The 21671-nt window shown below is 43.4% G+C and overlaps 2 protein-coding genes across 3 annotated transcripts in view; both read left to right on the forward strand.

Moving 5' to 3' along the window:
- LOC143924811 (dynein axonemal assembly factor 8-like) overlaps positions 1 to 21671 on the forward strand; it is a 242164-nt gene that overhangs the window by 170920 nt on the left and 49573 nt on the right. The window lies entirely within an intron of this gene.
- LOC143924813 (E3 ubiquitin/ISG15 ligase TRIM25-like) lies at positions 10758 to 15778 on the forward strand. The gene has a single exon (XM_077449284.1). It carries the CDS (start codon positions 10801 to 10803, stop codon positions 12382 to 12384), a length of 1584 nt encoding a protein of 527 aa, XP_077305410.1. The 5' UTR covers positions 10758 to 10800; the 3' UTR covers positions 12385 to 15778.

The raw sequence follows: 21671 nt of genomic DNA on the forward strand, positions 1-21671 counted from the left end.
TATCAAAGGTCCAGTTCAGTTCTATTTTTCTAAAATAACAAACATGTCATACTTGCCCCGATCCTCCTGGCAGGTCTCCCACCAGTGCCCCTTAAAGTGCCCTGTTCGATTGACACACAGTGGCTCATCCCCTCCCTCAACTCTCTTGTCACTGGATTTGATTGACAACAGCGTAAGCCAATGGCTTCTGCTTCTCTCACAGAGTCCAGTGAGGAGGGAGAGAGCGAGAGCAGCATGAGACTAAGATCAGGCTCAGGTAAGTTATTAGAGAGGGCTGGTGGGAGGAGCTGCACCTAAAAAGATTTTTAACCTCAATGCAGAGAATACATTAAGGAAAACCATTTAGCCTTTAGAACCACTTTAACTGAAGGGTTTATTTACGTATGTCCTCACAAAGTTTTGATAAATCTAAATGGGATCATACCGAGATTGTGCAATCGGATTGTATAGTACAGAGATGGGGGACCTTGGCACCCCAGATGTTTTGGAACTACATTTCCCATGATGCTCATGCACTCAGCAGGGTAGGTGAGCATCATGAGAAATGTAGTTCCAAAACATCTGGGGTGCCAAGGTTCCCCATCACTGGTATAGTATGAGGCCAGCTTTAGAGTCAGGCAGGTTGCAATCCCCTGTACAGTGTATGTTTTGCAATCCAGGGCCTCCCCAGGCACATACAAATGGATTTGAGGATTAATAAACTTAATTCACTTTGATAGTATTGTGGGGTCACATTCATCCAGCTGATATGTATACTATAGCACTGGTATGCAGTTTGCAGACATGTCTGGGTTTTCCAGTCACACTACTTTACTAATCCTGGCTAAACTTTAATGAGTTCTGTGTACCAAGCGGATTAGCAGAACTGTGTGTGTCAACAATAATGGGAAATACGGCAAGACACCGAGGCTGGGTTTGCTTAGCGTGTCTCGAGGCTAGGTTTACCCGACACAATCTCAGGGAAATGTGGTATTGCTAAATAATTAAATCTGCAGTTTTTCATATAGCGTATTGAAGAAGTCGAAGTAAATTATTTTGTGCCCCGATGATCATTTTGGGAATTTGATACAAATATGATCAGGTGCAACATAACGCAGAGAGAATAAATAAAACTGACATTTGATTACAAAAAGTTCAATTCCATCTTCAAGTGACCCTGTCCTTCAGAAACCTTGCATAAGGCAGTATTAATTGTCTAGAGGTACGTTGACTGCAACTGCTGACCTAATTTGGAAAATGCCTGGTTCCCATGCTGGTCCTCTGACTTTAGTATGCTGGGTACATGAACAGAAAATTAGAAAGTAGCCAGTGAGTTCAGAGCTCCTACTTTTTAAGTTCCCTTAAAGGATATTTTAGTTATAGGTGGTGTCTGCTCAGATGAAACAGCCCCTGCCATCTTGGATACTCCAACAGCAAGATGTCACTGCTATCATTCAATTTTTTTAGGTCAATATAAAGTATTGCATACTAATGTTTTGTATTCCTCTTCCAGCCAAAAGGTGGAACTGTTGTCTTGTTTCTTTTTGTCTTCTAGAGACTGTTTAGCAGTTTGTTGGGGAAAACCTGTTATTTGCAGAGCTCTGTAGCTCAAGCTGCAGTTTAAACATAACTGAATGACTCATCACAGTGATTGCAACCTTATCAAAAGGCTTAGTTTCTGTTTCTTGTATATTTTTTATTAGTTATAAAAGTGTGGATAACAACAATGACACCCACACAGGGGTTAGTATAGCCCAGTGATGGCGAACCTTGGCACCCCAGATGTTTTGGAACTACATTTCCCATGATGCTCCACTACACTGCAGAGTGCATGAGCATCATGGGAAATGTAGTTCCAAAACATCTGGGGTGCCAAGGTTCGCCATCACTGGTATAGCCCATCTGATAAGAATGACAATAAAAGTCAGAGTAAACATAAACCGGTACATAGGTAAGCATTCAGGACCTATTTGAAGGCAGAGCTAAAGGGCCCTTTGGACACCAGTATTTGTGTATAAATGATGGTCGATGGAAGTAGGTCTTTAAAAAGAGAGGGGGAAGAGTAGGAGAGGGAGAAGAGAGGAGAGAGATTGGGAGAAGGAAAGAGGAAGTCCAAACAAGTGAAGAAAGGTAGAAACATAGGCTGGTCTTCAAAGGATTAAAGCGGAGTTCCACCCAAAAGTGTACTCTTCCCCCCTCTCCGGTGCCACATTTGCACCTTTTGGGGGGGGGGGGGGCAGGATACCTGTCTTTCACAGTTTTTTTTTTTTTTTTTGAAAAGCCAGTGGCGTGTGAAACACACCCAAAAAGCTCCACCCGGTGCCAAAAAAGTGCACACACATAAAGAGTGAGACACAAAACGGGCAACGGGTGTTACACTGTCCTCCACTATGAAGGACCTTACCCTGAACCCCCAGGGCGTTAGGCTCCAGACGGGGACTGTGGTACTCACATGAGACCATCTGGGCGAAACCAGACAGTCCCCCTTTCTCTGGAAGGTCTGCCAAAACAGACCCACCCAAGTACTTGTTGGGGCTCCCCCCATGAGAGAAGGTGAACCAAGCCAGAAGGCCATGTCCACCTCCTCCCAAGACTTTCAGGGTTGGCCCGAGGACCCACACCCTACTCATCACACTATGACAAAACATGTAACACATCAAACAAAAAAATACAAAAAAGTGACAAACATAGGGAATAAATGAAAGAAAGTGGGGGAGAAGGAAGTGGGAGAGAGTGAAAGTGACTATTGTGCAATACAATGGCCGGCCCTCCGACCAGGAATAAAAAATGGCTCGGCCCTAGAGGCAGGTGCGAAAAACATGTGTTGTGGTGAAGTGACCTTGGTGCCATAACTCAAAGTGATCTCCATCACAGTGAATATACAGCACCCCACTTCATCCTCGGAACTGCCACTTCAGGGGCACATTCACCACTGGCTTTTCGTCACAACCCTGACCGACAGCCCAGATCGATGCAGCCCCACCACAGACAGGAAGGTATTAGAACATCATAAGCGCCATATGGGGAGGTAACTGGCAAACTCTCCCATATGTCCCATATGTCCCAATGCTCCCACCTAATTGTATTTGGCAGTACCGGCCAATTCCCCTCAATAACACCGAAAAGGGGCAGGCTTTCCCAACCAAAAAACTGCAAGGGGCAGAAGCCCCCCTTTCCCAACCAGGAGGCATGGAGCTTCTGGCAGCTCAGAGAGAGCACTCTTCGCTATACTCTCCCCTCGCTCCCATAACTCCTACCTAATTATATTTGGAAGGTACTAGCCAAAATTCTGATCCCTCCTAATGAAGGGGCCGACTTTCCCCATTAGAAGGCTTCCCTTTCGGCTACGAACCGCTCCAGGTCACCTTTACGCCAGCAGGTTTTGCATAGCAACCGCCACCCCTGATCAACCTCATCGTAGAGCGGGGATGGAAGCAAGCGCCACCTCCTGGCAACTGATAAGAACAGATACTACACTTGATCTTAGCCGAGAAGCAATGGTAGCAGTAATGCAAGGATCACCGCCTATCAAGCCCCTGGAGGGGGAAGTGCAGTGCAAGTGGATCGCCGGATCACCACTGTGATCAATTTATCTAATGAGAGTGAGGGGGCCAGGTCTGTTTGCCGCCTCCCCCCAAAATTTTGACCACCAGCAGCCACTGGATCCTGGAAAAGTCCTGTTCTGGATTTACACATCTCCCGGCTCATTTCTTCCACCTTTCCAGACATCTGATCTGCCGTCCACTCCGAGTTTTCCTCCTCTCCCTTTTAGCCAATTTAGACTCACCTGCACCCAGTCAGAGCTCTGCATCCTGGGGAGCAGACAGGTCTGGTGTGTTGGAGATAAAGGTTGGTGAAAACTGCAGAGCTGTGTGTGTGGAGGGTAACTAGGAGTAGACTGGGGCAGCCTGGTAGTTGGGATTGCTGATGTGCAGTAAAGCTACAGTCACACGGGCGTTTTGCCATGGTACAAATACCAGCGACAGGAATCCACTGATTTTTGCTGCTGTGTTTGACAGATGTGAACAGTTAGCTAGCTGTCATGATTGTTTCGCAAAGCAAGCAATCGCTGCTTGTGTGACCAGCCATGAAAACCTGTGGCTGCCGACATCCTGTCATATTTTTATTTATTTTTTTATATAAGAAAGATTTTTATTTCGAAAATACCAAGGAACAAAAGATTTTTTCCATTCCAGTGTACCAGTAAACAAATCCATAAACAATATGCAAATTTGGTACATTGGTAGGCTGCATCTCTGTCCTGCAAAGTTACCCGTGTCATCCTTAGCTCCCAACTGTCCCTGATTTTGAGGGACTGTCCCTGATTTAGAGCAAAGTCCCTCTGTCCCTCTTTCCTCCTCATTTGTCCCTCATTTTGGTCTGATCCATATAGATATATATACAATGCACTTTTTATCTCTCAAAGCACTAAACTTTTCATCTGATTTCTAAATTTCTGCATTTATAAATTCCAGGATCCAATATAAAAGAATAATAGTGGTTAAAAAAAGGACTTGTAGGTTAAACCAATCTTGTTTTTTGTACAATTCTCCTTTAAGGGGTGTGGCAAGGGGTGTGTCCTATGCCTGCATACTTTTGCTGATAGGTGTCCCTTTATTCCCATCTCAAAAAGTTGGCAGGTATGGTGTCACCTTCCCATTAACCATCCCTATCTGCACTCCCAAATGGATGGGATTTGAGTAATTGGTTTGTGGGACCCGTGGGTGGACATCCTGTCATTGAAGTGTCTGGGTTTGGAGGCCACAGCTAGCCGCCCACACTTGTCAAACATAGCAACAGGAATTAGTAGATTGCGTGTGTAGATTGCACCATGGCAAAGTGCCCGTACGACTGTTGCCTTAGAGTGGCGACACGCCTAGGTCAGCTCAGCTAGCTCAGGCATGTGTGCAAACGGCACGTGCAGAGCCCGCCAGGAAATTGGCCCTGCACAGCATTAATCACAAGCAGTGAGACATTTCTCGCATTGGGACAATGTCTCACTGCTTGTGATTAGTGTTCTGCAGTGCCGACTTCCTGGCGGGCTCTGCACATGCTGTTTGCACACCTGAGCGCATCCTTAGTAGCAATGTTAACGTAATCTCTAGCTAGACAGATTAGATGCAATTGAAGCTGTCAAAACTCATCAACTCCCTGTGGACCACTGACGCACTTGGTTAGCCGTCACTGAAATACCATTTTAGTTTTAATGACACATAAGGGTAGAGTGCTTCCTTAAATGGATGAATAGTTATTCATGACCTGTATAGGAGACTGTTCCAGTTTGGGGGGGGGGGGGGGGGGGAGTTGTCTTCTTCTAGCAATGTCCCATAGACTATGTTGGATATTTATAGGCCAGTAATGTTAAGCAGGTAAACGACTGGCATGCTAACGGCAAGAGATTATAGCTGAAGTATAAAGATGTCTCTAAGGCCAGCCTACACGGTTTGAATATCAGCTGGTTCAGCAGGGACCGGCTAAGATATCGATCCGTTAATAGGCAGACTTAATGTACCAAGTTGATCACTGGATCAACTTGGGTACAACCAGCCTGCTGGATTCTCTTGTGATTATCGCTAGTGGCTACTATAGCGGCTAGTGATAAATCGATGTCTTCTTCCAGCGGGGATGGCTTCCCACCGGGGGAAGACCATGGCCTGGCAGGAGGGATTCCCTTGTTAACACGGTTTGTGTTGATGAGGAAACTGACCAAATTCAGTCTGTGTATGGCCGGCCTAAGCAGGTGAAAGAGGTTGGGCGCCTGCCCGTTCACCAATCCTGATCTGGATGCAGCCTCCACGGAAACTGAATGTTCAGTGTAGGCTCTTGTGTCTCCAAGTGATGGAATTGCCTGAATACTGGGCACTAGAGGGAGAATGCCTATTCCATGGGCTACACATGGATAACTTGCTTTTCTCTGTAAATTTATTTTTGCGTGTTGTGTTTTATTTAGAGTTCTCCTTTGGAAGTCTCACTAACAGTTAATAAAAATCACTTTTTTTTTATTCTGTCATCTGTATGAGTAAGGCCCCTTTCACATGGGGCTGTCCGCATTGAGCCCGTAAATAGCTCTTTTGTGTGTGTGTTTAATACACTGTTACCAAAAGTATTGGGACACCTGCCTTTACACGCACATGAACTTTAACGACATCCCAGTCTTAGTCCGTAGGGTTCAATATTGCGTTGGCCCACGCTTTGCAGCTATAACAGCTTCAACTCTTCTGGGAAGACTGTTCACAAGGTTTAGGAGTGTGTCTATGGGAATGTTTGACCGTTCTTCCAGAAGCGCATTTGTGAGATTAGGCACTGATGTTGGATGAGAAGGCCTGGCTCCCAGTCTCTGCTCTAACTCATCCCAAAGGTGTTCTATCGGGTTGAGGTCAGGGCTTTGTGCAGGCCAGTCAACTTCCTCCACCCCAAACGCGCTCATCCATGTCTTTATGAACCTTGCTTTGTGAACTGGTCCAAGTCATGTGGTGGAGGGGGGATTATGGTGTGGGGTTGTTTTTCAGGGATTGGCCTCTTGGGGTCCAGTGAATGGAACTCTTAAGGCATCAGCATACCAAGACATTTTGGACAATTTCATGCTCCCAAATTTGTGGGAACAGTTTGGGGATGGCCCCTTCCTGTTCCAACAGGACTGGGCACCAGTGCACAAAGCAAGGTCCATAAAGACATGGATGAGCGAGTTTGGGGTGGAGGAACGTGAGTGGACTGCATGTTGGCAATTAATTTTTTTATCTCCTTTCCATTAATCACAATGTAGCCGTCCACACTGCCCACCCATAGAAAACCCCACCCACTTCCATACAAGTCACTGGGAACGCCGTAACACATTCTTTTCAATTGTGGGTTGTGGGAGAAACACTGGAGAGGGGAGACTTATTCCGAGTATAGAGAGCTCCTCTTATAGGAGACAGACTTCTGCGATATGATGGTGTCGGGTTGTCATGGAACTGTTGATTTTATTGGTTGATATTACAGATGATCTGAAAATGTTCTCATTATGAATGTAGTAGGGAAGGATTAGAATCTCTGGAGTTTCTCTGGAAGGATTGGAATCTCTAGTCCGGTGAACTTTGTCACTGGGAGAGAAAGTGATGGGAAATCGAAAATGTCATTAATAGATAACTAGATAATTAATAGTAAATCCTCCAATGGGGACACCTTTACCAGTGACCATAGTCTAAGGGTCACCATCCATATTCCAATCTGACCACACAATCTCTGTACAATTTAATTTACATTTTCCAAAACTATGTAATATGAGTCCTTGTACTACATAGTTGTTGTATCTCTGGGACAGGAAATAAAAAGAAATCCATCAAAGTGGACACAGACAGCAATAAAAAAAAACGACCACTGCAAAAGAAGCACCTTTTTTAAAGCTGAAGTTCAGTCTGCTTATATTTCACCTTCTTTGGTTCCCCCCCCCCCCCCATCCCCTATCAACATGTCAATTAAAATTTACATTTTTTTTTTACTTTGTTTTGTTTGGGGTTTGGGGTATTTGATGGAAATGTTTTTTATGTTGTAATGTGTTTTTGTTGTACATGAGAAATGTAATAAAAATGTATGTGATTTTCATATTTTTTTTTTAAAATAAAGCATTCTATTTTATTTTCATCACTGGGTCTCTGTGCTTCTCTATGCACTGCAGGCTGATCATGGTTAGTAAGAGGGGCCGGCATTGGGACTCGATGGGTCTGGTACGCATTTCACCCAACCCTACTCGCACTAAGCCTAGGACAATTCAGTTCATTCCTACTGAAGACTAGAAAAAAAAAGTTTTGGGTGCAGTTAAAGCTGAAGTTTATCTATGGCAGTTTCTACATACAGTGGTTACACTGCTCCTGCTTGGACCAATAGAAGTATCAATGTGGCACATTAGTGGGATCCCTGTGGAAGCTGGAAATCAGTGTTGTAGGCAAAGGTGTGCGCAGCCTATTGCATTAGGGTGTGCACCCCAAATGTATTAAAAAATGCACGGTATTAGTAGAGCAGTGGACTTTTCAGTAGGGAAAAAGAAGATGTCAGTAGTGTTTTTTTTTTTTTTTAGAAGCCCTCTTAGGGGGCTTTGGTGGGGCAATCTGCGCCACACTGGGTGATTACAGTGTGCCAAGGAACACTAGGCAAGCCCCTTTGCATGCCTATGGTTATAGGCAACGCTACTATAGTGATCTCCATTTGTTTCTGGGTCCTGCACCAAGCAAGCGACCTTGTGTATTCACAATGCAGCAGGGTAGCTGCTCCTCACGGAACCAACAAGCTGGTGGAAACCACTATGGTAGCGGTGCCTGCTACAGTGATTTTCAGCTTCTAGAGCAGGGATATGCAATTAGCTGACCTCCAGCTGTTGCAAAACTACAAGTCCCATCATGCCACTGCCTCTGAGTGTCATGCTTGTGGCTCTCAGAGCCTTGCTGTGCCTCATGGTAATTGTAGTTCTGCAACAGCTGGAGGTCCGCTAATTGCATATCCCTGTTCTAGAGGGATCCTACAGGTATGGAACATGTATACAGTAAATAGATTGATCCAAGCTGGAGCAATGTTAGTACAGGTATGTAAAAAAAAATTCCATGTCTAAACTTCAGCTTTACATTTTTGGATGATATAGTCTTTATATCGAGAATCACTGAAATAAGCTCTGTTTTATTAACTTCCCTTTCTTTTAAAGCATAAGTACATTGCATCTGAGCACCACAAACCAGAAATGCTATTTCATTCATTTTTAATATACAAAGCAAACACATCCGTCTATCCATGTCTCCATGCTTCAATTTCCTGAGAAATTACTTTGGAAAAACACCCCCCTAGCATGTCTGTCCATCTTCAGTAAGGGCAGATCATTTTTGTAATATTTACCTCCTGGAATCCATCTGCCCTTAGCTAAGCCATTCAGGTGTTTCGTCAGATTAGGTGACCCGACAGATTTTGTAACGGAAGTGACGTTTCGTCGCTGCCATCTTGCTACACCCTGCACTCGTCCACAGTAAGGATACAGTGAGAAGGCGGTAAGCGGACATCTTGTTACACCCACCGGAGTTTTGCATTTCACACTTATTTTTAACAGTAAACTGAGCTTATATAGTGAAATTCAGTATTTTTAAATCCATTAGACTGTTTTGATGTTGATTTTTCAAAGCAGCTGTGTTCTGCCATATTACCAAACCTGTGAGATCAGCAGGCTCACCGCTGCTTTTAAAATTCAACATCTAAACAGTCTGACGGATTTAAAAATACTGAATCTCACTATATTAGCTCAGTTTACTGTTAAAAATAAGTGAGAAATGCCAGACTTTGGTGGGTGTAACAAGATGTCCCCTTGCCGCCTTCTCACTGTATCCTTACTGTGGATAGTGCAGGGTGTAGCAAGATGGCGGCAATGGAACGTCACTTCCGTTACAAATTCTGACGGGTTGCCTTATCTGACGAAACACTGGCAGGAGGATGTACTTTGCTGAGAAATCCCCTCCACTCCTGAAGACTACTGGGATATATGGGATCATTTGCCTGGACATGAGAACCAGAAAATAACAAAAAAAAATTAAAAATAAAAAAGTTTAAAAACAAGTAAATATTATATACTTTCCAATCTATTTACTAATGCTAGCGTAAGGATTAAAAATAGTCAATGTTGATTAAGGCCTCTTTCACACGGGGCGGATCATTACTGATCCGCCCCGCGAAGATCCGCTCGCTCAGCGGGGATCGCTCCGTTGTCCTCGCTGAGCCGGCTGCGGACAGGGCGGTCTCCGCACACTGTGCGGGGACCGCCCTGTCAGCTCTCCGCTCTCCTCTATGGGGATCGGACGAGCACGGACCGTGTGTCCGTGTTCGTCCGATCCGCTCTGCAGACGGATAGAAAAATAGGATTTTCCTCCGTCTGCAGAATCGGACTGAGGCGGACGAAATCGGGTGTCTGCGGATGCTCATCCGCAGACACCCGCTATCCCATAGGGATGAATGGATGTCCGTATTTCATCCGCAAACGGATGGATGAAATACGGACATACCATCAGCATGTGTGAAAGGGGCCTAAGAGAGTAAAGTTCCTTTTTTAAGCTCACTGCATATCTTCCAATCTTGCCATACAATCTCCTTTAGCCCTTGTACACACGGTCAGATATTCCGACGGAAAATGTCCGATTGGACCGTGTTGTCAGATAATCCGACCATGTGTGGGCTTCATCTGACTTTTTCCATCGGAATGTCCGACCAACAAAGTTTGAGAGCTGGACATAAAAATTTTCCGACAACATGATCTGATCGGACTTCGTCCGATCGTTTGTAGAGAATCCCGATCGGAACAAAGTGCCACGCATGCTCAGATCAAATTCCTAGACCAAAGCTATGGGCTACTAGCCTGAACGTAGTCCCGTCGTAACTAAATAACGTCATCACGTTACGAACAATCGGATTTTCCGACAACTTTGTCCGACCATGTGTATGCAACACCAGTTTCGGACAAAATCCGTCTGAAAAAATCTGATGGATTTTGTTGTCGGAATGTCCGACCGTGTGTACAAGGGCTTAGATCTACCTACAGTTGTGTTGTGGATAGGCTTCAATTTGGATAGACAGTTGGTTTTAATAGTACATAGTTTGGGGAATTATAAAGGAGATTGTACAGTGAAACTTAAAAATCTTTGCGTCACCTTTTCTGTGCCTGTGAACATTATCTAAGTGCTTGCCAACCAGTAAAAGGACTTGGTTGCAGGCTCAGCATAAAAGGGTTAAAAACTAGGCAGCAGCAACAGGAACAGATCCCCGCCCACTTCCTGAATCTGGCAAGTTTTCGTATTCTCCCAGCTTTCCCGCACAATGGCATCTGCAGAGCTGCACGAGGATCTGAGCTGCTCCATCTGCCTGGACCTTTATACGGATCCGGTGACACTGAGATGTGGACACAACTTCTGCCAGGTGTGTATTGAAAGAGTTCTGGATGTTCAGAAGGATTCAGGCAGCTACTCGTGTCCTGAATGCAGAGAGGAGTATTCGGAACGTCCCATGCTGGAGAAGAACAGGAAGTTGTGTAACATAGCAAAACATTTCCTTGTTACTCAGAAAGACCCGAAGGGGTCTGGGGTTACCTGTACTTACTGTGTGCACGCTCCCATCCTAGCCGTCAAGACATGTCTTCAGTGTGAGACTTCCCTGTGTGGCATCCACCTAACTATCCACAACAGCGCTGTGGACCACGTTCTGATCGAGCCCATCGATTCCCTGGTCAGCAGGAAATGTCAGACCCACAACAAGCTCCTGGAATACCACTGCTGCAAAGATGCTTCCTGCATTTGTGTGTCCTGCTTTGCTGTAGGGTCCCACAGAACGCACAATGTGGAGACCCTGGTTGAGGCTGTGACGAAGAAGAAGGCTAAAGTCAAAGTGGTCCTGAATAAGTTAACTTCCCAGGTGGAAGGTATTGAGAAACAAGTCCAGAATCTACTGGACATCCAGTTCAATGAACGCAAAAAATCCTCTGATGTTAAAAAGGGAGTCATATCCCTGTTTGAAGATGCCAGGAAACAGCTGGAGGAAAAGGAAGCCTGGATCCTGGGTGTTATCTTTAAGCAGGAAGACAAAATTGATTCTAAAATCTCTCATCTTATCAAAAAGCTGGAGACACAAAAAGAATCAATGTTTGAGAAGATGCGTCAACTTGAGGAACTTTGCAAGATGACAGACCCATTGCTCATCCTGCAAGACAAGGAAGCGGACGGCAACATTTTGATTGGCCTTGGGGACCTCAATATTGCAGAAAAGACGATTAAAGAAGAGGACAGGTCAGAAATGAGATTTGATGAAGGTTTGATTACGTCAAGCTTGCATGTGGCCCTATCTGATTTAATGTGCAAAATGAAGAAAGCATCTTATATAACTAAGTCAGCGGATCTAGTGCTGGATTCTGACTCGGCATGCAACAATGTCCTTGTCTCAGGAGATCAAAAGGTTGCTTCCTGGGTGAGTGGGCCGCTAAAACGACCGGCCAGTTCAAAGCGTTTCACATCTTACTGCCAGTTGTTTGCCAAGAATTGTTTCCTTAAAGGAAAACATTACTGGGAAGTGGACACCAGTGAATCAGCCTTCTGGATGGTGGGCTTGGCATATGCCTCCATACCGCGTGAGGGCCCAAGGTCGAAGATTGGAGACAATAAATATTCCTGGTGCTTGAACAGGGCAGAGATGAGCTATCTTGTGATTCATGATTCGCTTGTGACCAATCTTCCGCTCAAATCTCCCATTCGAAGATTAGGAATATACCTGGATTATGAAGCTGGTTATCTGTCCTTCTACCAGCTGTGTGACTCAGCCAAACTCCTGTACACCTTCCATGCCACCTTCACTGAACCTCTACACCCTGCTTTTGTGGTATGGAACGATGGCTGGATCAAGCTTAAAAACTAGAATAATTATCATCGTTGCCAACCTACTACACTAATTTTCAGGAACACTATTGCTAAGCTGATGTTTTTAAAGTGATTCTATCATGGTAGAAGTTGGTGGTGTTTCTGGCCTTCTTCTAAAAATGCTAATTGCCTGGTTGTGTATGACTTTAAGTGTATAAAAACCCAAGAACAAAAACTGAATATATTAGTGCTTACCAGACTTCAAATGTCATGGCCGCATTTGTGTTCTAACTCCTTAAAATAATAGATGACCACCCCAAAATGGACTTCTCTGTTTTAGGTGGGTTGTAGTAGATCTATCATTCTGTCCCGGACTATATAGAGTAATTCATTCCCCCATCTTAAACAAGTACAAACGGAATTCACAAAATATGTGAACCCCTCCCCAAGTTATTGAGTTCGGGTGTTTCCAGGGAAAGGAACTGCTAATACTACAGCATACAAAGACCACAGTTCCCAACTGTCCCTGATTTCGAGGGACTGTCTATGATGGAACAATGCCCCTCTGCCACTCTTTCCTCCTCATTTGTCCCTCATCTTGGTCTGATCTATATACGGTAGTTTGTATATAAAATGCACTTTTTATCTTTCATATTTTTCATATATATATATATATATATATATATATATATATATATATATATATATATATATATATACTTTTTTTTTGTGGTGGGTCGTTTTCCTACACATTTTTCTAATAGGTGTCCTTCGTTCACATGTCAAAAAGTTGGTAGGTATGCAAAGACATTATAAAAAGTTGTTTTTATATAACCAAGTGGTAACAGTTTGGGGGAGGTCCCTTCTATCCCACCATGACTGTACCCCTGTCTACGAAATCAGCTCCATAGAGACATACAAACATAGAAGAGCGGGGCAGAAAAAGGCCAGATGGTCCCTTTTGAGTTGCTCCCATTTTTAGAAAAAAATTGCACAGGGTTTTTTTTTTGTCTGAGTATTGGTCTGTGTTGGTCCCAAGCATGTTTGAATCCACTTACTGTTGACTGGCTCCCTTTCTCTGCTGGATTTAAGACATGATTTCATGAGTTTAGTGTGGAGGAACTCAAGTGTCCTGCACATAGTCCTGACCTCAACCATACTGAACACTTTTGGAATTCATTAGAAGACCATTTTCTAGTCGGATCTTCTTGTCCAACAACAACACCTCGTTCATCTTTTGAGGTATGGGCACAATTTTCCACAGACACGCTTTAAAATCTTGTGGAAAGCCTTCCCAGAAGAGTGGAGTATGTTATAACCAGTGGGGAGTCTGAGAGCTGTGTGCACCTCCATATCAATACCCATGGTTTAATGAGATGATCAACAAATTCATATAGGCCTGACAGTCAGGTGCCTAGAAACATTTGCACATGCACTACATAATCAAAAGCTCTACAACATGAAAATATTTTTTTTTTCATTTCCACTATTTTTCCTTCAGATTCGAACAATAGGACATGGAAATGTGCCAAGTAGTTAGTTTATCATAAACCATGGTAACAGCTAAAACAGGTTAATCAAAAATATTTAAAAAAAATGGCTCCATTGTGAAGGAAACTTTTTCTCATGATTTTCTTCAGTGAAAGTACCACATTTCACCATCTATAGCAGTGGTTCTCAACCTCAGTCCTCAAGTACCCCCAACAGGCCATGTTTTGGGAATTTCTCTTAGATAAAATGGCTGTCCAAAATATCAAGTCATTGACTCGGATCTAAAGCACCTGTGCAAGATAAAGGAAAACCTGCAAACATGGCCTGTTGGGGGTACTTGAGGACAGGGTTGAGAACCACTGCTCTATAGCACGTATGTCAAACACAAGGACTGCAGGCCAAATCTGGCCCGCCAGTTTTGCATCCGGAATGTGACAGAACTACCTTCTGCCACCTCTGGCTCTCACCCTCCACTGCCACTCCACATTGTAACTTGTAAACCCAAAAGCCTTCTGTGTTTACAAGGGACAGCTTTTGCTCTCAGTGGCTCCTAACAGTACAGAGTACAGAGTGGGTAAGGCACAGATGCAATGTGGTATGCTCAATATCCTGCCTCTGGGAAACAGATGAGCAGGGGGGCTCTGATGAGGACACAAACATGCAGAGGGGCTCTGATGGGGACACATATGTGTAGGAAGTCTCTGATGGGACACAAACGTGTAAGGGGGCTCTGATAGGGACACAAATGTGCAGATAGACTCATGGGGGCACGAATGTGCAGGAAGGCTCTGATGGGGACACAAACGTGCAAGGGGGCTCTGATAGGGACACAAATGTGCAGGGGGGCTCTGATGGGGACACATATGTGCAAGGGGGCTCTGATGGGGACACATATGTGCAGGGGGGCTCTGATAGGGAGACAAATGTGCAGGGGGGATCTGATGGGGACACGTGCAGGGGGGCTCTGATGGGAACACAAACGTGCTGAGGGGCTCTGATGGGGACACATATGTGTAGGGAGTCTCTGTTGGGACACAAACGTGTAAGGGGGCTCTGATAGCGATACAAATGTGCAGATAGACTCATGGGGGCACGAATGTGGAGGGAGGCTCTGATGGGGACACAAACATGCAAGGGGGCTCTGATAGGGACACAAATGTGCAGGGGGGCTCTGATGGAGACATATATGTGCAGGGGGGCTCTGATGGGAACACAAACATGCAAAGGGGCTCTGATAGGGACACAAATGTGCAGATAGACTCTTGGGGACACAAATGTGCAGGGGGGCTCTGATGGGGACACAAATGTGCAGATAGACTCATGGGGGCACAAATGTGTGGGTAAACTCATGGGGACACAAATGTGTGTGGGGACTTGAATTATGACACAAATATATGGGGAGACTCTGATGAAGAAATTGAACTTGATGATGCTAGTTTGCCTTCTCTTTGCATCAATCACTGTGGTCTCATACTGTACCATACACAAAAATGGATAAATACGTTATGTGCAGCCACACAAGGGCTGATAACCTTTAATTGGAGGTCACTCTCCATTACTGTTTCTCAATTCCTAACCAGACTGGACTTTTTGATTTTCATGGAAAGAATTTTCCATATTACTTACTCCATGACTCAATATTCAGATAAATGGGAAGCTTGGTCCTCTTTTTGCCTCTTGAGTTGAAAGTTAGACAGTATTATGACTGCTAAATGGGTCCTATACTTTCTTTGCTGTATAATCTTTTTGTGTATAAATATTGTATGACTTGGCATATCGTCACATATTGTACAATTTGCACCAATACTTTTATGCTTCCTTCATGATATTGTACAGTATATTACTTCTTCAGCCATTGTCACAATATTCAGATATATAACATTTTAATTATTGGCCTACTAGTTGTATCTTTTTTTTTATTTTTATTGATGCTGACCAATAAACATTTTGCACACAAATAGAAAATATCTCACTGAATATATTTATAAACTAAAATGAAACTTAGCATTTTCACAAGAAGGGTAAGGTTGAGATGCCCCACTTTTTATTGATAAATTACTATAAGGGACTTCAACGTTTTCTAGAGCACATCCAAAGAATGTACATAGGAACATGTCTTATTTTGATGCATTGCACTTCTCTGAAAAAAATGCCCTAAATGGTCTAATGCAGCTTTTCTCAATCAGAATTCCGTGCAACTCTGGGGTTTCTCCAGAGGTCAAAAGGCATAGTAGGGAGGAATGGCGACCGCACTCCAAGCTTCAGAGAAAAATTAGCTTTATTCAATAACATTCAAACGGGACAATCATGAGGACAGAAGGATAGTTGACGTGTTTCACAAAGAAATTCGCTTAATCATGACCTCCTCCAAAGGTTGCTAGGGGTTCCTTGAGGTAAGAGCAGTGACAGATTTATCTTCTGCCTTTATTGACCGACAATTTAAGGGGTCACTTCTGCCCCGACCACCACTGTAAGGGTCATTCATTGACCAACAATAGAAGGAGTCACTTCCACAATGACCAATAATGTAAGGGTTCACCCCTATACTGACCAACAATGTCACTACAATTTTGACCATCTGTGTTTTTTAGCCATTATTATTATGCATTTAATTTCATGAGTATTAAGTAAATGATTCTTTTATTTAAAAGACTCTATAACCTACTGATCATGGGAATGTACCATAAGCTGTAGGTTTAATCATTTTAGTAGGGGTTCCCTGAGACTTGAAAACTGTTTCAAGGGGGGTAAAAAGGTTGTGAAAGGCTGGTCTAATGTAAATGAATCCAGGATTGTAGGTATCTAATAAATGCCATGTAATGCAGCTGGACTAGCACTTTGAAAATCTTATCCTCTTGTTTGCTTATTGCTTTTCAGAGAAAGGTAAAGAGCTAACAGATCTGGGTTCGGTTTGCAGGAAGATCCGCAAACCCAACCTGAAATTCATGAGCCCCCAACTTCACTCACAAACCTCAATGAACTCTATGGGATCCAACATTTTTTTATATATTTTTTTTCTGGGTTTTTTTAAGGCCAATTTGCACAGTGTCCTTGGTTGTTAGGAAGCAGATGACTAAAGCCCTATACACACTATCAGATTTTCTACTGATTTTTTTTTCCTTCAGATTTACCAAAACCATATAGTGCAAGAGCCTGCCTGATTGCATACACATTGAAACTCCTTGGTTTGACCTTATATTATATGGTTTTGGTAAATATTTTGGCTACGTGTGATACATCACTGATTTCTGCTCCCGATCACATGGAGCAGAAATCAGTGACACTGTCTCTAGGCAGAACGGGGAGATGCTTATTTACATTAGCATCTCCTCATTCTTCCTTCCCGTGAGGCGATCGCGGGCGCCTCTTAAAGGGCCACTACAGGTACGTTAGTTTGCCTGTATGAGCCCTTCTGCTGCAGTATATCTGCGTGAGGCGGTCGGCAAGCGGATATACGCTTATTGGGAATTTTTTTTTTTTTTTTTTTTTTTTACCAAAAATTTGTAGCAGAATACATATTGGCCTGAACTGATGAAGAAATTTGATTTTTTTTTCCCAGTTTCTTTACTGAGTATGTTTTATAGCAGAAAAAAAAAAATATATATATATATATATATATATATATATATATTTTTTTTTTTTTTTCGAAATTGTCTGTAATTTTTTTGTTTATAGCGCGAAAAATTGAAAAGGCAGATGTAATCAAATACCACCAAAAGAAAGCTCTATTTGTAGGAACAAAAGGACATCAATTTTATTCGGGTACAATGTGCAATTTTCAGTTAAAGTAACACAGTACCACATAGCAAAAAAATGGTCTGGTCATGAAGGGGGGTAAATCTTCCGGAGGTCAAGTGGTTAAAGTGGTTCTAAAGTCAAACTGTTTTTTTTTTTTTTATCTTAATGCATTTCCTGCATTAGAATAAAAAATAAATGTAAAAAATGTTTACATAAAAAGGCTTGAGATTAGGATTGCCACCTCATCCCTTTAAAACTGAACACATATGAATTACACAGGTTCTGAGGCTAATTTAATGCAGGTAAGGCACCAAGTCCGTTTAATTACCACCTTAATCAGCCACAGAACCTGTGTAATTCATGTGTTCGGGGACCCAAATTAAATTTTTATAATTTTTTTCCCACAAATAGAGCTTTATTTTGGTGGTATTTGATCACCTCTGCAGATTTTATTTTTTGTTAAAAATTTTTAAAAAGACAGAATTTTTGAAAAAAATTATAATTTTTTTTATATTTTGTTATAAAATTTTAAAACCGGTAATTTTTCTCCTTCATTGATGTACGCTGATGAGGAGGCAGTTATGAGCACTGATGGGTGGTTATTATTGCAGTCAATGACACCAGTGCTGGAGGTTATTATTGCAGTCAATGACATTGGTGCTGGAGGTTATTATTGCGATCACTGACACCAAAGCTGGAGGATTCTATTGCAACCACTGACAACAATGCTGGAGGTTATTATTGCGGTGACTGACACCAAAGCTGGAGGTTTTTGTGAGCACTGACACCAATGCTGGGGGTTATTTTGGCCACTGACACCACTGGCCACTGACACCAATGCTGGGGGTTATTTTGGCCACTGACACCAATGCTGGGGGTTATTTTGGCCACTGACGCCACTGACACCAATGCTGGGGGTTGTTATTGCAGACACGAATACCTGTGCCGGAGGTTATTATTGCAGTCAATGACACCAGTGCTGGAGGTTATTATTGCGGTCACTGACACCAAAGCTGGAGGTTTTTATTGTGACCACTGACACCAATGATGGGGGTTATTGTTGCAAATATTGGCATTAGACCCCCTTTCACACTGAGGGCATTTTACAGGCGCTATAGCGAGGGCTTTCACACTGGAGCGGTGCACTGGCAGGGCATCAGAAAAAGTCCTGCCAGCAGCTTCTTTGGAGTGGTGAAGGAGCTGCTCCCCATTGAAATCTAAGGGGCAGCGTTGCAATACCGCCGGCGCCAGCTGTGTTTTGCGGGTGGACTTAACCCCTCTGAATAGCGCCACTAAAACAACGGTAAAGCGGCGCTAAAAATAGTGCTAGGGGGGACTTTAGGACTTGTGCTGCAAGGGGGCTTGGATATGAAATCCACCCCCAGCACATATCTTCTCCCCTCCCAAAGCCCCCCTAGCACATATCCTCCCCCCAATCAAACAGATGCTGTCTGCCACAAAGGGGGTGGCATCCATTTGATGGGCACAGTGGCTGAATTTGATGGGCACAGTGGCTGCATTTGATGGGCACAGTGGCTGCATTTGATGGGCACAGTGGCTGCATTTGATGGGCACAGTGGCTGCATTTGATGGCACAGTGGCTGCATTTATCTCCTGTATCATGTCTGTAATCTCTGATCATCTCTTGTATTATGTATGCAGTCACTGATCATCTCCTGTATCATGTCTGCAGTCTCTGATTATCTCCTGTATCAAGTCTGTAATCTCTGACTCTGCGGAAGGTGCTCCAGAGCCCCTCCACATTAGAGTTTCCAGTTTAAATGCAAGTTGGAACTTTGTGATGTAAAGGGGAATGCAGTGGACTCTGATATAAAGGTACTGTTTGGTCACCAGACCCCCCCCCCTACATTAGAGTTCCCCTTTACACCATAGTCTGCAGGTTCCCCCTTAGATCATGATCCGCAGCATTCCCCTTTATATCAGAGTTCCCTTGCACTGTAAGGGGGAATCCTGCAGACTCTGATATATGGGGGAACTCTGTGCTGGCTGGGTTCTATTAACCTGACCTTCATGTAAATGGAGAAATATGCATGTAATATATAATATATATGTAATATATATATTTGATTAAAGAAGAATCGGTTAGAGAAAATTCTATAAACAGTGAATTCATAGAATTTAAAACTCTTAATTTATGCAATTTATACAGTTAATTTTGTGTGATGGTGAGATATCTACGTGTTCTCCTTTGTATCTGTGATGGTGAGATCTCTAAATGTTCTCCTGTGTATGTGTGATGGTGAGATCTCTAATGCCCCGTACACACGAGCGGACTTTTCTACATCAAAGGTCCGACGGAACAATTCCGGCAGACCATTCGAACGTGTGTGGGCTGCAGCGGACTTTAGATTTGTAAAAATCCAACAGACTTTAGAAATGGAACATGTTTCAAATTTTTCCGCCGGAACTCCGCCGGACCCAGTTCTTACCGAGAAATCCGCTCGTGTGTATGCTAGTCCGACGGACAAAAACCGACGCTAGGGCAGCTATTGTCTACTGGCTATGAACTTCCTTATTCTAGTCCGGTCGTACGTCATCACATTCAAATCCGTTGGACTTTGGTGTGATTGTGTGTGGCCAAGTCCGTTCATTCGGAAAGTCCGTCAGAACTCCGTCGAAAGTCTGTCGGACCTAGTCCCTCGTAAAGTCCGGTCGTGTGTACGCGGCATAAATGTTCTCCTGTGTATGTATGATGGTGAGTTCTCTGTGTTCCCCCCCACTAGGGATGAGCCGAACACCCCCCGGTTCGGTTCGCACCAGAACTTGCGAACGACCCCCGCGTTCGGTACGAACGTTAGAACCCCATTGAGGTCTATGGGACTCGAACGTTCGAATTGGAAAGTGCTAATTTTAACGGCTAATATGCAAGATAGTGTCCTAAAAAGGGTTTGGGGACCTGGCTCCTGCCCCAGGGGACATGGGTCACTGCAAAAAAAAGTTTTAAAAACTGCCGTTTTGGCGGGAACACTGATTTTAATGACGATTAAAGTGGAAAAAAAAAAGTGAAATATTCCTTTAAATATGGTGCCTGGGGGGTGTCTGTAGTATGCCTGTGAAGTGCCACGTGTTTCCCGTGTTTAGAACAGTCCCTGCACAAAATGACATTAAACGGAAATAACACCATTTAAAACTGCTTGCGGTTTTAATGTTATATCTGGTTCCTGCAATATGGTTGAAAATCATTGAGAAACATGGCATGGGTAGCCCTCCCTGCCCATTACCAGCCTATTTGGGTCTTGTACGCATATTAAGGGAAACCCCGTACCCATATTAAAAAAAGGAAATGCGTGTGGCCCCCAGGCCCTATATACTCAGAACAGCAGTATACAGGCGGTGCAAACAAGACAGGGACTGTGTAGGTTTGTTGTGTTAAGTTGAATCTGTTTGTCATTTTCAACCGGTACATTTTTAAAGTGTAGCTCCAGTCAAAAAAACTATCTTTAAGCTTTTTGGAAAACATAGGGAAGGGTTATCACCCCTGTATAATTTGTTTTGTCGTCCATCTTTTTTCATCTCACTTGCTGTTGTCTCCTTGCGTTTGCAAGTAGGAGATGTTTGTAAGTTGGATGTTTGAAAGTAGGGGCCTGCCCTATATTATAGCGGTATGTACTGGGTACAGAGCACGCAGACAGCACGCATCTCCTAACACTACTGACTGCAAGCTCTATTATTAACCACTTGTTAGCCCAATGTTTGCATAAAGTGAAAGATGAAGTTATGCTGAGTAAATAGATATCAAACATGTCACTCTTCAAAATTGCACATGCCCGTGGAATGGCGCCAAACGTCGCTACTTAAAAAATCCCCATAGGCGACGCTTAAATTTTTTTTTTACTGGTTACATGTTTTGAGTTGCAGAGGAGGTCTAGGACTAGAATTATTGCTCTCGCTCTAACATTCTCGGCGATACCTCACATGTGTGGCACATGCGAGCACATGGGGACATGGGCGCTTTAATTTTTATTTTATTTTTTTATTGTTCATTTTACTTTATTTATTTTAGTTTGACATTTTTTTCCCCAAAAATATATTTTTGATCACTTTTATTCCTATTACAAGAAATGTAAACATCCCTTGTAATAGGAATATGGGGTG

Source organism: Lithobates pipiens, unplaced genomic scaffold, assembly GCF_037356315.1.
Source record: "Lithobates pipiens isolate NorthernLeopardFrog02 unplaced genomic scaffold, aLitPip1_a1.2 Scaffold_22, whole genome shotgun sequence".
Classification (NCBI taxonomy): domain Eukaryota; kingdom Metazoa; phylum Chordata; class Amphibia; order Anura; family Ranidae; genus Lithobates; species Lithobates pipiens.

What these genes read in the sequence shown, in the direction of transcription:
- LOC143924813 (XM_077449284.1), top strand. Translation starts at nt 10,801, where the DNA reads ATGGCATCTGCAGAGCTGCACGAGGATCTGAGCTGCTCCATCTGCCTG.